Source organism: Hemiscyllium ocellatum, chromosome 46 (genome assembly GCF_020745735.1).
Source record: "Hemiscyllium ocellatum isolate sHemOce1 chromosome 46, sHemOce1.pat.X.cur, whole genome shotgun sequence".
Classification (NCBI taxonomy): domain Eukaryota; kingdom Metazoa; phylum Chordata; class Chondrichthyes; order Orectolobiformes; family Hemiscylliidae; genus Hemiscyllium; species Hemiscyllium ocellatum.
In genome coordinates, this window is record NC_083446.1 from 8235787 (window position 1) to 8253254 (window position 17468).

The following is a 17468-nucleotide window of genomic DNA, read 5'->3' on the forward strand; positions in this document are numbered from 1 at the left end:
GAGGTACAGGTGAACTTGTGGCGGATATGGAAGGATCCCTTGGGGCCTTGGAGGGAAGTGAGTGTGGAGGTGTGGGCGCAAGTTTTACATTTCCTGCGGTTGCAGGGGAAGGTGCCGGGGGTGGAGGTTGGGTTGGTGGGGGGTGTGGATCTGACAAGGGAGTCACGAAGGGAGTGGTCCTTGCGGAACGCTGATAGGGGAGGGGAGGGAAATATATCCTTGGTGGTGGGGTCCGTTTGGAGGTGGCGGAAATGGCGGCGGATAATACGTTGTATGCGCAGGTTGGTGGGGTGGTAGGTGAGAACCAGTGGGGTTCTGTCTTGGTGGCGGTTGGAGGAGCGGGGCTCAAGGGCGGAGGAGCGGGAAGTGGAGGAGATGCGGTGGAGGGCATCGTCGATCACGTCTGGGGGGAATCTGCGGTCCTTGAAGAAGGAGGCCATCTGGGCTGTGCGGTGTTGGAATTGGTTCTCCTGGGAGCAGATGCGGCGGAGACGAAGGAATTGGGAATATGGGATGGCGTTTTTACAGGGGGCAGGGTGGGAGGAGGTGTAGTCCAGGTAGCTGTGGGAGTCAGTCGGTTTATAATAGATGTCTGTGTTGAGTCGGTCGCCCGAGATAGAAATGGAAAGGTCTAGGAAGGGGAGGGAGGAGTCTGAGACAGTCTAGACCTTTCCATTTCTATCTCGGCTCCTCCCTCCCCTTCCTAGACCTTTCCATTTCTATCTCGGGCGACCGACTCAACACAGACATCTATTATAAACCGACTGACTCCCACAGCTACCTGGACTACACCTCCTCCCACCCTGCCCCCTGTAAAAACGCCATCCCATATTCCCAATTCCTTCGTCTCCGCCGCATCTGCTCCCAGGAGAACCAATTCCAACACCGCACAGCCCAGATGGCCTCCTTCTTCAAGGACCGCAGATTCCCCCCAGACGTGATCGACGATGCCCTCCACCGCATCTCCTCCACTTCCCGCTCCTCCGCCCTTGAGCCCCGCTCCTCCAACCGCCACCAAGACAGAACCCCACTGGTTCTCACCTACCACCCCACCAACCTGCGCATACAACGTATTATCCGCCGCCATTTCCGCCACCTCCAAACGGACCCCACCACCAAGGATATATTTCCCTCCCCTCCCCTATCAGCGTTCCGCAAGGACCACTCCCTTCGTGACTCCCTTGTCAGATCCACACCCCCCACCAACCCAACCTCCACCCCCGGCACCTTCCCCTGCAACCGCAGGAAATGTAAAACTTGCGCCCACACCTCCACACGCACTTCCCTCCAAGGCCCCAAGGGATCCTTCCATATCCGCCACAAGTTCACCTGTACCTCCACACACATCATCTATTGCATCCGCTGCACCCGATGTGGCCTCCTCTATATTGGTGAGACAGGCCGCTTACTTGCGGAACGCTTCAGAGAACACCTCTGGGCCGCCCGAACCAACCAACCCAATCACCCCGTGGCTCAACACTTTAACTCCCCCTCCCACTCCACCGAGGACATGCAGGTCCTTGGACTCCTCCACCGGCAGAACACAACTACACGACGGCTGGAGGAGGAGCGCCTCATCTTCCGCCTGGGAACCCTCCAACCACAAGGTATGAATTCAGATTTCTCCAGCTTCCTCATTTCCCCTCCCCCCACCTTGTCTCAGTCGGTTCCCTCAACTCAGCCCCGCCCTCCTAACCTGCAATCCTCTTCCTGACCTCTCCGCCCCCACCCCACTCCGGCCTATCACCCTCACCTTGACCTCCTTCCACCTATCCCACCTCCATCGCCCCTCCCCCTAGTCCCTCCTCCCTACCTTTTATCTCAGCCTGCTTGGCTCTCTCTCTTATTCCTGATGAAGGGCTTATGCTCGAAACGTCGAATTCTCTATTCCTGAGATGCTGCCTAACCTGCTGTGCTTTGACCAGCAACACATTTGCAGCTGTGATCTCCAGCATCTGCAGACCTCATTTTTTACTCGTGCTAAATTGTCCCATAGTGCCCAGGGATGTGCAAGTTAGGGTGGATTGGCCGTGCTAAATTGTCCCATAGTGCCCAGGGATGTGCAGGTTAGGGTGGATTGGCCGTGCTAAATTGTCCCATAGTTGTCCAGGGATGTGCAGGTTAGGGTGGATTGGCCATGCTAAATTGTCCCATAAGTGCCCAGGGATGTGCAGGTTAGGGTGGATTGGCCGTGCTAAATTGTCCCATAGTGCCCAGGGATGTGCAGGTTAGGGTGGATTGGCCGTGCTAAACTGTCCCATAGTGCCCAGGGATGTGCAGGTTAGGGTGGATTGGCCGTGCTAAATTATCCCATAGTGCCCAGGGATGTGCAGGTTAGGGTGGATTGGCCGTGCTAAATTGTCCCATAGTGCCCAGGGATGTGCAAGTTAGGGTGAGCTGCTGTATTTTGGAAAGTCAAATCAAGGCAGGAGTTTCCTGGTGAACGGTCGGGCCTTAAGGAGTGTAGTGGGACAGAGGCACCTTGGAGTTCAGGTACACGGTTCTCTGAGAGTGGAGTCCCAGGTAGACAGGGCAGTGAGGAAGGCGTTTGGTACACTGGCCTTCATCAGTCAGGGCCTTGAGGATAGACGTTGGGGAGGTATGTTGCAGTTGTACAGGAGGTTGGTGAGGCCGCACTTGGAGTATTGTGTTCAGTTTGGTCCCCGTGTGATAGGAAGGATGTTATTAAACTGGAAAGAGTGTGGAAGGAATTTACAAGGATGTTGGCAGGACTCCAGGGACTGAGTTATAGGGAGAGGTTGGACAAGCGAGGACTGTTTCCGTTAGAGCGTAGGAGGCTGAGGGGGGGACCATATAGAGGTGTATAAGATCATGAGAGGCATGGACAGGGTGAACGCACTCAGTCTTTACCCCAGGGTCGGGGAATCGAGGACTAGGGGGCATCAGTTTAAGGTGAGAGGGGAAAGAATAAAAGGGAACCTGAGGGGCAACATTTTTACCCAGAGGGTGGTACGCAGATGGAATGAGCTGCCAGAGGAAGCGGTTGAGGTGGGTACATGAACAACATTTAAAAGGCATTGGGACAAATACATGGATAGGAAAGGATATGGGCCACATGCAGGGACATGGGGGGAACATGGACGGACATTATTTGGCCAGTTTGGGTTGAAGGGATTGTCTCTGTGCTGTAGGACTCTGCGCTTTGTTGATGTTGGATGGCGGTTGAGGGAGCGAGGGGAGTGAATGGCGGCAGCATTCCTAGCTTTCGGTGAGGTGTAGGTAGGAGGAGGCGCGTCGGCTGCTGATACCTCGACGCTTGCGGCCTACCTCAGGCCTCCCCTCAGCAGCCCTCACCATCCAGCCTCTGGGCGTCTCCCCCCCCTCACCACTCTCCTGCCTCTTCACTGAGGGTAGGTGCCTGAGATACTGTGTCAAGCCGGAAGGCAAGACAGCACGATGGTTGAGACATTGTGATGGCACAACATGGACCCAAGACATCAAATTAAGGATCCCGGCCGTGATTTGATTTCCCAGTCCCTGAAGTGAGTTGTTTATTAGTCACCAATAGGCTCCTAAATCTCACTATATCACATTTTATCGCGCATTTTCCTGCACTTAATGGATTAAAATCATATCAGTTTAGCGTGTCTCGTCAGGACTCTATGGCCGTATGGTCCCTCAAGGAATATTAACCACAGACAGAGCCTCTTAAGCACAGCTCTTACACGTTAATAAAGTGGGTTGGGCTTTGAATATTTAATTAATGCTTTAGAGTACTTGAGATTGGACTATTAACTGTCCATTTCTCTGCAGTTTGAAAGAGATTCCCTTTTGCAAGATAGCGCGTGTTTCGTGCGTTCTTTCGGAGAAATCTGTGCTGTAACACGGGCAAATGATTCCCCCGACAAACTGCCGGGAGCGGGATCGTGGTCCGGGCCAGGCCGTTCGGCCCAACCGGGTCCTGCTTTCCCAGCACCTGCTCCACAGCCTTGAGTGTTTAGGAGAGGGAAATGCAGTCATCGGGGCGCACACTCTGGGGCCAGACCCTTCGGCCCAACCCCGGTCAGATGCTGCCCGATCCGCTGTGCTATCCCAGCACCACACTCTCGGCCCTGATCTCCGGCATTTGCAGTCCTCGCCTTCCCTCGTTCATCACAACCACCCGATGAAAGAGCAGCGCTCTGAAAGCTAGTGCTTCCAAATTGACCTGTTGGACTATAAGCTGTGGGATTTTTAAACCTTGAGCGATCCCCAAACTAAACTAGTCCCGCCTCCCTGCCCTTGGCCCCCTGTTCCCTCCAAACCCTTTCCTATTCATGTCTTTTTTCTAAATCTCTGGGATTGGCCCAGGGATGTGCAGGTTAGGGTGGATTGGCCGTGCTAAATTGTCCCATAGTTGCAGGGATAAGTTTTTCAGTTGGGGTTGGGAAGGACGCTCTTTGGAGGATCACTGTGGGCTCGATGGGCCGAATGGCCTGCTTCCAAGCTGTGTGGATCCTATTTTATGATTTCTTCGAGGCTATAGAGATTGAACAGTTGGGGTGAGAGCACGGGAATGGGACGAGTACTGAATAATGGGGTGGGCTATATGGCCTATTGTTTACAAGAGGTGATACTGCCAGGATCAGTCCATCAGGATCTCCCTCCGACCCCAACAGTGCTAGCTTCCCCTCGGAGCTGTCTGCATCGATGTGCTGAGGGAAGAAGCATTCCGAGAGAAACAGGGAAGCAGAATGGGTCAACAGATGCGAGAGTTAATGCAGCTTTTCTGTGGAATGTTAATTATCGTCAGTTGTCGTTTTGGTGTCGGGAGAATGAGCGATTGTGAAACGCTGCTGATAAATAGGCCTGTGATGCAAAACTGTGTGCAACGGTTCCCGCTGAGAGTGTCGGGGCTTCTATTAACGCCTCCTGTCAGTCCGGGCTGCTCCTTCCCGGAGATATTGAGTGGCCGTCTGTTGTGAAGAGAAAGGGAGGGCCAAGTGAACTGGTGGCCATCTTGGCTGCCCAGGGCATGCCCCTCCCCCACCTCACCACCCACCCTCATCCAGCTCACAGGAAGTGGGGTTTTTTCCCTCATCGCCAATCGCACGGACGTACACGTTTATAATCCCCAGCCTCGTTGTTCACCCCAACGCCGGTCAAAGGTTGGTCTCGACTCCCACCTCGCAGACTCACTCACCCACCTCCTTCGCAGCCACTGCCCTACTCCCTCTGACTCCCCCCCCCGGCGAGACCAGAGTTTAACCAGCTATGCCTTAGAAAGTGTTCTCCACTCTCTGAGGGAAAGGCAGTTCGAAAGTCTGACCCTCTGACAATGCAGCACTCCCTCAGTACTGACCCTCCGACAGTGTGGCACTCCCTCAGTACTGACCCTCCGACAGTGCGGCACTCCCTCAGTACTGACCCTCCGACAGTGTGGCACTCCCTCAGTACTGACCCTCCGACAGTGTGGCACTCCCTCAGTACTGACCCTCCGACAGTGCGGCACTCCCTCAGCACTGACCCTCCGACAGTGTGGCACTCCCTCAGTACTGACCCTCCGACAGTGCGGCACTCCCTCAGTACTGACCCTCCGACAGTGCAGCACTCCCTCAGTACTGACCCTCCGACACTGCTGCACTTCCTCAGTACTGACCCTCCGACAGTGCAGCACTCCCTCAGTACTGACCCTCCGACAGTATGGCACTCCCTCAGTACTGACCCTCCGACAGTGCGGCACTCCCTCAGCACTGACCCTCTGACAGTGCGGCACTCCCTCAGTACTGACACTCCAACAGTGCGGCACTCCCTCAGTACTGACCCTAGACAGTGCGGCACTCCCTCAGCACTGACCCTCCGACAGTGAGGCACTCCCTCAGCACTGACCCTCCGACAGTGCGGCACTCCCTCAGCACTGACCCTCCGACAGTGCGGCACTCCCTCAGTACTGACCCTCCGACAGTGCGGCACTCCCTCAGCACTGACCCTCCGGCAGTGCGGCACTCCCTCAGCACTGACCCTCCGACAGTGCGGCACTCCCTCAGCACTGACCCTCCGACAGTGCGGCACTCCCTCAGTACTGACCCTCCGACAGTGCGGCACTCCCTCAGCACTGACCCTCCGACAGTGCGGCACTCCCTCAGCACTGACCCTCCGACAGTGCGGCACTCCCTCAGCACTGACCCTCCGACAGTGCGGCACTCCCACAGTACTGCCCCTCCGACAGTGCGGCACTCCCTCAGTACTGACCCTCCGACAGTGCGGCACTCCCTCAGTACTGACCCTCCGACAGTGCGGCACTCCCTCAGTACTGACCCTCCGACAGTACTCTGTCATGACAGGATGTGCCGAATTCTGTAACCATTCCAAAAATGACACGTTGGACCAGAAAAGGCAAGAAGAGAGGAGGTGACAATGTCAGGTTTTGTTAGTCCTCACCTTGATAAACACATCGAAAACAGCAGTCAGGCAAACAAAAGCCTGACAGATCCTTCAATGAGCCAGGGACTGAGTGAATTTAATAGGAAGAAAATCGAATGGTAATTAGGAACATAATGACAGTTGCAATGCACTTGATGATTTCCATCCCAAGATATTTGAATGCGAAAGTCAGGACTTGCTGTTACATTAACTGTAATTTTCGAGGGATCTCTCGACAGGTATGATGTCCCCGAATGGAGAAATTGCCCATTTCAATTCATTATTTAACGGGAGATTGCGAGGAACAGGTTCCTCTTAGAGCTGTCCATTTCCAACATAGAATCCCCGCAGTGTGGAAACAGACCATTCAGCCCAACAAGTCCGCACCGACCCACCGAAGAATGTCACTCCCAGACACATCCCCTTCACCAATAACCCGGCACGACGTGTGTACCATGCTATGGGACAATTTAGCACGGCCAATCCACCCTAACCTGCACATCCCTGGACACTATGGGGCAATTTAGCATGGCCAATCCACCCTAACCTGCACATCCCTGGACACTATGGGGCAATTTAGCACGGCCAATCCACCCTAACCTGCACATCCCTGGGCACTATGGGACAATTTAGCACGGCCAATCCACCCTAACCTGCACATCCCTGGACACTATGGGGCAATTTAGCACGGCCAATCCACCCTAACCCGCACATCCCTGGACACTATGGGACAATTTAGCACGGCCAATCCACCCTAACCTGCACATCCCTGGGCACTATGGGGCAATTTAGCACGGCCAATCCACCCTAACCTGCACATCCCTGGGCACTATGGGACAATTTAGCACGGCCAATCCACCCTAACCTGCACATCCCTGGGCACTATGGGACAATTTAGCACGGCCAATCCACCCTAACCTGCACATCCCAGGGCACTATGGGGCAATTTAGCACGGCCAATCCACCCTAACCTGCACATCCCTGGGCACTATGGGACAATTTAGCACGGCCAATCCACCCCAACCTGCACATCCCTGGACACTATGGGGCAATTTAGCACGGCCAATCCACCCTAACCTGCACATCCCTGGGCACTATGGGACAATTTAGCACAGCCAATCCACCCTAACCTGCACATCCCTAGGCACTACGGGACAATTTAGCACGGCCAATCCACCCTAACCTGCACATCCCTGGGCACTATGGGACAATTTAGCACGGCCAATCCACCCTAACCTGCACATCCCTGGACACTATGGGACAATTTAGCACGGCCAGTCCCACCCTAACCTGCACATCCCTGGGCACTATGGGACAATTTAGCACGGCCAATCCACCCTAACCTGCACATCCGTGGGCACTATGGGGTAATTTAGCACGGCCAGTCCCACCCTAACCTGCACATCCCTGGACACTATGGGACAATTTAGCACGGCCAGTCCCACCTTAACCTGCACATCCCTGGACACTATGGGACAATTTAGCACGGCCAGTCCCACCCTAACCTGCACATCCCTGGACACTATGGGACAATTTAGCATGGCCAATCCACCCTTACCTGCACATTCCTGGGCACTATGGGACAATTTAGCAAGGCCAATCCACCCTAACCTGCACATCCCTGGACACTATGGGACAATTTAGCACGGCCAATCCACCCTAACCAGCACATCCCTGGACACTATGGGACAATTTAGCAAGGCCAATCCACCCTAACCTGCACATCCCTGGACACTATGGGACAATTTAGCACGGCCAATCCACCCTAACCTGCACATCCCTGGGCACTATGGGACAATTTAGCACGGCCAATCCACCCTAACCTGCACATCCCTGGACACTATGGGACAATTTAGCACGGCCAATCCACCCTAACCTGCACATCCCTGGGCACTATGGGACAATTTAGCACGGCCAATCCACCCTAACCTGTACATCCCTGGGCACTATGGGACAATTTAGCACGGCCAATCCACCCTAACCTGCACATCCCTGGGCACTATGGGACAATTTAGCACGGCCAATCCACCCTAACCTGTACATCCCTGGGCACTATGGGACAATTTAGCACGGCCAATCCACCCTAACCTGCACGTCCCTGGGCACTATGGGACAATTTAGCACGGCCAATCCACCCTAACCTACACATCCCTGGACACTATGGGAAGAAACCGGAGCACCCGGAGTGATCCCCATGAAGACTCCGGGGGTGAGAATGTACAAATGTTTAAGCTGGGTTGTTGTAGCATGTCACACAAGATTCTGGAACGGTCTGCCCCAGTCCCATTCCTGCAGGGGACAGTGGGGGGAATGGGGTACAAGATGTTGACATTGACTGGATTTCATCGTATCATAGTATTAGAATCAGGAGTAGGCCATTTGGCCCATCGAGCCTGGTCCGCCATTCATTAAGATCATGGCTGACCTATCCATTGTCTCAGCCCCTCCTACCTGTATTATCCCCATTACCCTTAACACCCCTACCAGGCAAAAACTCATCCAACTGTGTCTGGAATATATTTAATCGAGCTGTCTCTCCTGCCTCCTGAATTCCATAGATTCACTACTCTCTGGAAAAGCAGTTCCTCCTCATGTCCCTCCTCAATCCAGTCCCCCTCATCTTTAGGGCCTGTCCCCTCGTCCTAGTCTCACCCACCAGTGGAAACAACTCACCTGCCTCTAAGTTATCCACCCCATTCGTCATTTTATATGTCTCTATAAGATCGCCTCTCATTCTTCTCAATCCTAGCGAGTACAGTCCCAGGCGGTTCGACCTCTCCTCACAGGGTAAACACCCCTCATCTCCGGAATCGACCTAGTGACCCTCCTCTGCACCACCTCCAATGCCAGTGTATCCTTCCTCCAGTAAGGAGGCCACAACTGTGCATAACACTGCAGGTGCAGCCTCACCAACGCCTTGTACAATGGCAGCAGAAACTCCCTGCTCTTAAATACAATCCCTTTAGCAATGAAAGCCAATATTCCATTTGGCTTCCTGATTACCTGTTGCACCTGCAAGTCAACGTTTCAGGATTCACATACAAGTCTCTCTGCACAACAGCACACTGCAACCTCTCATTGTTTTAAATAATACTCTGACTGACTATTTTTACTTCCAAAGTGGATAACCTCACCTTTACCAACACTGTCCTCCATCTGCCAGACCTTATCCAATCTCAATCCCTCTGCAGGTCCTCCACGTCCTCTGTACTGTTTGCCTTTCCATCCAATTTAGTGTCATCAGCAAACTTGGACAGATTATACCCCCTTCCAAATCATTTATATACATCATGAACAGTTGTAGGCCCAACACCGACCCCTGCGGCACCCCACTCACCACTGACCTCCATCCAGAGAAACACCCATTTATCCCAACTCTCTGTTTTCTATTGGTTAACCAGTCCTCTAATCCGGCCACTACATTCCCCCTGACTCCATGCATTCCTATCTGATGGGCGAGTGGTTTGAATCCCACTGGGCCATTTGGTTTATAGATGTCCAGCACGGAAACAGACCCTTCAGTCCAACTCGTCCATGCTGACCAGGTGTGAGAACTGGGAGCAGGAGTAGGCCATTTGGCCCAACCAGCCTGATCCACCATTCAATAAGATCGTGGCTGATCTATTGGTGGACTCAGCTCGGCTTACCCACCCTCTGACCTTAATTCCTTTATTGCTTAAAAATCTTGGCCTTAAAAGCTTTCAGCGAGGTAGCCTCAACTGGGCGGGGAATTCCAGGGATTCCCAATCCTTTGGATAAAGAAGTTCTTCCTCAGTTTAGTCCGAAATCTGCTTCCCCTCATTTGGTGGCTGTGCCCCCTCGTTCTAGTTTCATTGGAAACAGCCCCCCCTCCTTCCATCTTATATATTCCCGTCATAATTTTATAAGTTTGTATAAGCACCCCCGTCCCGCTTCTAAATCCCAGTGAATATAATCCCAGTCCACCCAATCTCTCCTCGTAAGCCAACCCTCTCAACTCCAGAGTCGCGAAGAGCCTCCCCTTCACCCCTTCCACTGCCAGTACCTCCTTTCTCAAGTACATTAATGTGCGAGCACGTGGCCCACATCCCTGTGAACCCTGCTGAAACGTTGGGGGTTAAATCTGCTGGCAGTGGTATCCATGACAACCGTTGTCCGCGGTCGCTAATTAGGCTCAAAGACCAGCCCTTTTCACCTTTTTTTAACGGGGGAGTTGGAAATCTGCCACCCTCCTCCTGTCCGGGTCTACACGTGACTCCAGTCAGCTGCAGTGATGGGGCTTGGCTCTGAACCACCCCCCCCCCCCCCCGGGTCCATTAAGGGGTGGGGTGGGTGAGTGAGCTTATATCCTGGCTCTGCCTTTCCCCACCCCGGCTCTGAAAATGGAATGTGGGATTGTGGGTCTCGGCCGTGTGTCGCAGACAGTGACCAAAGTCCCTCCATTTTGCCTCCTGTGACCAGGCGAGGAGTGGTCAATGATGGGGTTTAGCAGTGTGCCTTGCAGTGTTTCCATCAATAAAGGGATTCAGGTTTTAAATCTGTCCCCTCACCCTAGTTCTGGATTCCCCCACCCCAGGGAAAAGAGCTTGTCTATTTACTGTACCCATGCCCCCTCATGATTTTATAATCCTCTATAAGGTCAACCCCTCAGCCTCCGATGCTCCAGGGAAAACAGCCCCGGCCTATTCAGCCTTTCCCTGTAACTCAAGCCCTCCAATCCCGCCAAACCCTTTTCTGAATCCTTTCAGGTTTCACAACATCCTTCCCATAGCAGGGAGACTAGGATTGCCCACAATATTCCAAAAGTGGCCTAACCAGTGTCCCATACAGCCGCAACATGACCTCCCAACTCCTGTACTCAATACTCTGACCAATAAAGGAAATCTTGTCTGAATTTGGTCAGTGAAGACAGGAACATGGATGTACATGCAAGTCAGGCCTTGCGTGAATTTGGAGGTTGTGACGTTGACGTTCCTTGACCATATCATCGCCACCTCCACTATTCCCTGTATTCGACGTAACCATTTCTGAGTCAGTCATAGAGATGCACAACACGGAAACAGACCCTTCGGTCCAACCTGTCCATGCCAACCAGATATCCCAAATTAACCCAGTCCCACCTGCCAGCACTTGGTCCATATCCCTCCAAACCCTTCCTATTCATCTCCCCATCCAGATGCCTTTTAAATGTTGTCATTGTACCAGCCTCCTCCACTTCCTCTGGCAGCTCATTCCATACACGCACCACCCTCTGTGTGAAAAAGTTGGCCCTTAGGTCTCTTTTAAATCTTTCCCCTCTCACCCTAAACCTATGCCCCTCTAGTTCTGGACTCCCCCACCCCAGGGAAAAGACAGTCCCTATTTACCCTATCCATGCCCCTCATGATTTTATAAACTTCTATAAGGTCACCCCTCAGCCTCCGACGCTCCAGTGAAAACAGCCCCAGCCTGTTCAACCACTCCCTGTAACTCAAATCCTCCAACCCTGGCAGTATCCTTGTAAATCTTCTCTGAACCTTTCAGGTTCTATGGAAGGGTCACTGGAAATGTTAACTCTACTCTCCCTCTCTCTCTCTCTCACTCTCTCTCTCTCTCCCTCTCTTTCTCTCTCTCGCTCTCTCTCTCTCTTTTTCTCTCTCTCTATAAAGCTGCAACATCTCCTCCAGCAATTGCTGATGTGATTCCTTGGTTGAGATGATACTATGGCTTTGGGTGGTCGATTTAGGCCTGGTTGCATTTTATGGAAAGATTTTAAGGCAGGGCTGTCCATTAAATAGCCTGTAAACCGCCTGTGAGACCTTGAGTGTTTTTTTTAAAAAGTTGGAACAATAGAAGCAGCCTGACTGGGTGGTGCGCAAGCTCCCGTTTGAACCAGGATTTTCGGTTTGTAGTTTTTCAGTATCAGCAGTTATTGCCTGGCCCCTGCTGGCTTGGAAGCTTGAGTAAATTCCTGCTCCACTTTCTTTGCTACTGGAGTTGTGTGTGAGACAAAATTTGTTTTTGCCTCTTAGCCAAGGAGTGTGTTCTGGGATGCTACTATATTGGAACAGTTAAATAGCCACAAATACTGTATCTATTATTGTGTTAAGTTATTCCAATTCCTTCTTTTATTGATTGTATTCTAACTACAGTGGATGCATAAAGTGTGTTTTGCTTTAAATCTGATGGTTTGGCTTGTCAAATTGCATCTGGAATGCAACATCTTACATTTACCTCCGAAATGAAAAAAGTTAGGGTCCAATCTCCCTTTGCAATGTCACTTGAGGGAAGGTGTGGCTTGGTCATTGAGGCAGTTGAATCGCTCCCTGAATACAGACAATGGCCCAGAGCAAGAGGGCATTGGTTTAAGGTGAGAGGGGAAAATGGACGTTGAATTCAGTAACTCCCTGGAATGGAGAGTCTAATGAATCCACAATCCATGAGTCCATTGTCAATTGTCGGAAAATCCCATCTGGTTCACTAATGTCCCTTGAGGGAAGGAAACTGCCATCCTTACCGGGTCTGGGCCACATGTGACTCCAGACCCACAGCGATGTAGTTAACTCTTAACTGCCCTTCTGGGCAATTAGGGACGGGGCAATAAATGCTGGGCCCAGCCAGCGATCCCCTCACTCTGCAAATGAATTTTTTATTAAATTTAAAGGGACGCAAGGGGTGATTTTTTTTCACCCAGAGGGTGGTGCGTGTGTGGAATGAGCTGCCAGAGGAAGTGGTGGGGGCTGGTACAATGACAACATTTAAAAGGCATCTGGGTGGGGACATGGATAGGAAGGGTTTGGAGGGATATGGGCCAAGTGCTGGCAAATGGGCCTATATTAATTTAGGGTGTCTGGGTCAGCATGGACGAGTTGGGCTGAAGGGTCTGTTTCCGGGCTGTATATCCCTCTGACTCTATTCTTCCAGCCAAACCTCACAACCCCCCGCCCCCCCCGCCCCCCCCCCCCCCCCCCACCCTCCCAACATTGTATTCCAACTCGGAGAAAGTGAGGATTGCAGATGCTGGAGATCAGAGTCGCGAGTGTGTTGCTGGAAGAGCGAGGCAGGTCAGGCAGCATCCGAGGAGCAGGAGAGTTGAGGTTGATAAAATTATGGAGGTTTATAAAATCACGAGGGGCATGGATAGGGTGAATAGACAAGGTCTTTTCACTGGGGTGGGGGTGTCCAGAACTAGAGGGGCATAGATTAAGGGTGAGAGGGGAAAGATATAAAAGAGACCTAAGGAGCAACTTTTTCACCCAGAGGGTGGTACGTGTATGGAATGAGCTGCCAGAGGAAGTGGTGGAGGCTGGTACAATGACAACATTTAAGAGGCATCTGGATGGGGACATGAATAGGAAGGGTTTGGAGGGTCATGTGCTGGAAAATAGGACTAGCTTAGTTTCAGGTATCTAGTTGGCATGGATGGATTGGACCGAAGGGTCTGTTTCCGTGCCATCTCAAAGCGAACATCCCAGTCTGCAAACTGCCATCAACATTCAGCTCCGTCTCCAAACTGTTTACAGCAGAGTTATCAAACTGAGTGGCTGCTGAATAAATGCAGTGTCTGACTGTGAATACTGTCTTAGCTGTCTGCCTGTGCTCTGGCATCTTTAATCTACTTGCAGGCGGTGTATCATATACGATGCAGGCCAATCAGCCCATGGAGGCCACACCAACATTCCGAAACGCATCCCACTCAGAACTGTTCCCCCAGCTCCATCCCTCTATTTCTTACGGCTAATCCACCCTAACCTGCACATCCCTGGGCACTATGGGACAATTTAGCATGGCCAATCCACCCTAACCTGCACATCCCTGGGCACTATGGGACAATTTAGTATGGCCAATCCGCCCTAACCTGCACATCCCTGGGCACTATGGGACAATTTAGCACGGCCAGTACACCCTAACCTGCACATCCCTGGGCACTATGGGACAATTTAGCACGGCCAATCCACCCTAACCTGCACATCCCTGGGCACTATGGGACAATTTAGCACGGCCAATCCACCCTAACCTGCACATCCCTGGGCACTATGGGACAATTTAGCACGGCCAATCCACCCTAACCTGCACATCCCTGGGCACTATGGGACAATTTAGCACGGCCAATCCGCCCTAAACTGCACATCCCTGGGCACTAGGGGACAATTTAGCACGGCCAATCCACCCTAACCTGCACATCCCTGGGCACTATGGGACAATTTGGCACGGCCAATCCACCCTAACCTGCACATCCCTGGGCACTATGGGACAATTTAGCACGGCCAATCCACCCTAACCTGCACATCCCTGGGCACTATGGGACAATTTAGCACGGCCAATCCACCCTAACCTGCACATCCCTGGGCACTATGGGACAATTTAGCACGGCCAATCCGCCCTAAACTGCACATCCCTGGGCACTATGGGACAATTTAGCACGGCCAATCCACCCTAACCTGCACATCCCTGGGGCACTATGGGACAATTTAGCACGGCCAATCCACCCTAACCTGCACATCCCTGGGCACTTATGGGACAATTTAGCATGGCCAATCCACCCTAACCTACACATCCCTGGGCACTATGGGACAATTTAGCACGGCCAATCCACCCTAACCTGCACATCCCTGGGCACTAGGGAACAATTTAGCACGGCCAATCCACCCTAACCTGCACATCCCTGGGCACTATGGGACAATTTAGCACGGCCAATCCACCCTAACCTGCACATCCCTGGGCACTATGGGACAATTTAGCACGGCCAATCCACCCTAACCTGCACATCCCTGGGCACTATGGGACAATTTAGCACGGCCAATCCACCCTAACCTGCACATCCCTGGGCTCTATGGGACAATTTAGCACGGCCAATCCGCCCTAAACTGCACATCCCTGGGCACTATGGGACAATTTAGCACGGCCAATCCACCCTAACCTGCACATCCCTGGGCACTATGGGACAATTTAGCACGGCCAATCCACCCTAACCTGCACATCCCTGGGCACTTATGGGACAATTTAGCACGGCCAATCCACCCTAACCTGCACATCCCTGGGGCACTGTGGGACAATTTAGCATGGCCAATCCACCCTAACCTGCACATCCCTGGGCACTTAAGGGACAATTTAGCATGGCCAATCCACCCTAACCTGCACATCCCTGGGCACTTATGGGACAATTTAGCACGGCCAATCCACCCTAACCTGCACATCCCTGGGCACTATGGGACAATTTAGCACGGCCAATCCACCCTAACCTGCACATCCCTGGGCACTATGGGACAATTTAGCACGGCCAATCCACCCTAACCTGCACATCCCTGGGCACTATGGGACAATTTAGCACGGCCAATCCACCCTAACCTGCACATCCCTGGGCACTAGGGAACAATTTAGCACGGCCAATCCACCCTAACCTGCACATCCCTGGGCACTATGGGACAATTTAGCACGGCCAATCCACCCTAACCTGCACATCCCTGGGCACTTATGGGACAATTTAGCATGGCCAATCCACCCTAACCTGCACATCCCTGGGCACTATGGGACAATTTAGCACGGCCAATCCACCCTAACCTGCACATCCCTGGGCACTATGGGACAATTTTGCACGGCCAATCCACCCTAACCTGCACATCCCTGGGGACTAGGGGACAATTTAGCACGGCCAATCCACCCTAACCTGCACATCCCTGGGCACTATGGGACAATTTAGCACGGCCAATCCACCCTAACCTGCACATCCCTGGGCACTATGGGACAATTTAGCATGGCCAATCCACCCTAACCTGCACATCCCTGGGCACTATGGGACAATTTAGCATGGCCAATCCACCCTAACCTCGATCAGAGTTTAGAAGGACCAATGATGACTTCGATTGAAACCTCCCGGATAGATACATAAATAGGAAATGTTCAGAGGGATATGGGCCAAGTGCTGGCAAATGGGACTAGATTAGGTTGGGATATCTTGTCCACACGGACAAGTTGGGCCGAAGGGTCTGTTTCCGTGCTGTAGATCTGTATGATCCTACGATTTCAAGTGTTCATCCAAGTACATTTTAAAGGTTGCGGGGTTTCCCTCGCTGAACTACCTCGCCTGGCACAGAATTGCAGACCCCCACACCCTCTGGGTGTGAACGGCTTTCCCCTCGAAACCTCCAGCCTTCCACCTTCAAATGATGCTCCCTTGTTTGTGACTGTGAGGAGCAGCAACTTTCTATTCACCCCCATGCCCTGTTATTGATGGGGAGTGGTGGTCTTAAAGGATAAAATAACTCCCACTGCTCGCAAAAGTAATCTGTTGGAGTCTCCCGGGCAGTTGCAGCTTTTCATTAATCTACCTCTTAAGATGTTCTTTTATCCCCCACTATGAAATATGGAGAGGCCAGAATTCATCTTTCTCGGATTTGCATCTTTTACTTATTACTCATTGTGCAACTCCCTCCCCAGCATTCGTTATGATCTGTGTACCTCACTCACAGCCATTCATCTGTCCTTTATAATCCTACATGACAGTGCACTACTCTCTCACTCGTTCTCTCTCTCTCTCTCACACTCTCTCTCTCTCTCACACACACACACACTCTATTTTGCTCTGTCTCTCTCTCTCTTTTGCTCTCTTTCTCTCATTCTCTCTCTCACACACATTCTATCACTATCCCTCTCTCTCTTTCTCTCTCACTCTCATCCATGCACTCTCACTCACTCTCTCTCCCTCTCTCTCTTTCTCTCTCTCAATCTTTCATTCTCTATCTCTCTCTCACTCACTCACTTTCTCACTCTCTCCCTCTCTCTCTCATTCTCTCTCTCACACGCACTCTCACTCTCTCACTCACTCACTCTCGCTCTCACTCACTCCCTCTCTCTCCCACACACACACACACACACTGTCCCTCTCCCTTTCTCCCTCTCGCTCCCTTTCTGTCTCTCTCTCTGTCACTCACACTCTCTCTCTCTCACTCTCTCCCTCTCTCTCTGTCACTCACACTCTCTCTCTCTTACTCTCTCCCTCTCTCTCTCTCACACACACACACTCTCCCTCTCCCTCTCTCACTCTCGCTCCCTCTCTGTCTCTCTCTCTCTCTCACACACACACTCTCTCTCAATCTCTCTCTCTCTCACTCACTCATTCTCTCTCACTCTCTCCCTCTCTCTCTCTC

The 17468-nt window shown here is 52.3% G+C and overlaps 1 protein-coding gene across 1 annotated transcript in view; it reads left to right on the forward strand.

The window, feature by feature from the left end:
* LOC132836189 (neurexin-2-like) overlaps nt 1-17468 on the forward strand; it is a 1025492-nt gene that overhangs the window by 192858 nt on the left and 815166 nt on the right. The window contains exon 5 of the mRNA XM_060855516.1: nt 10664-10678. Within this exon, the coding sequence (XP_060711499.1) occupies nt 10664-10678 (15 nt within the window). The remainder of the gene's footprint in view (nt 1-10663; nt 10679-17468) is intronic.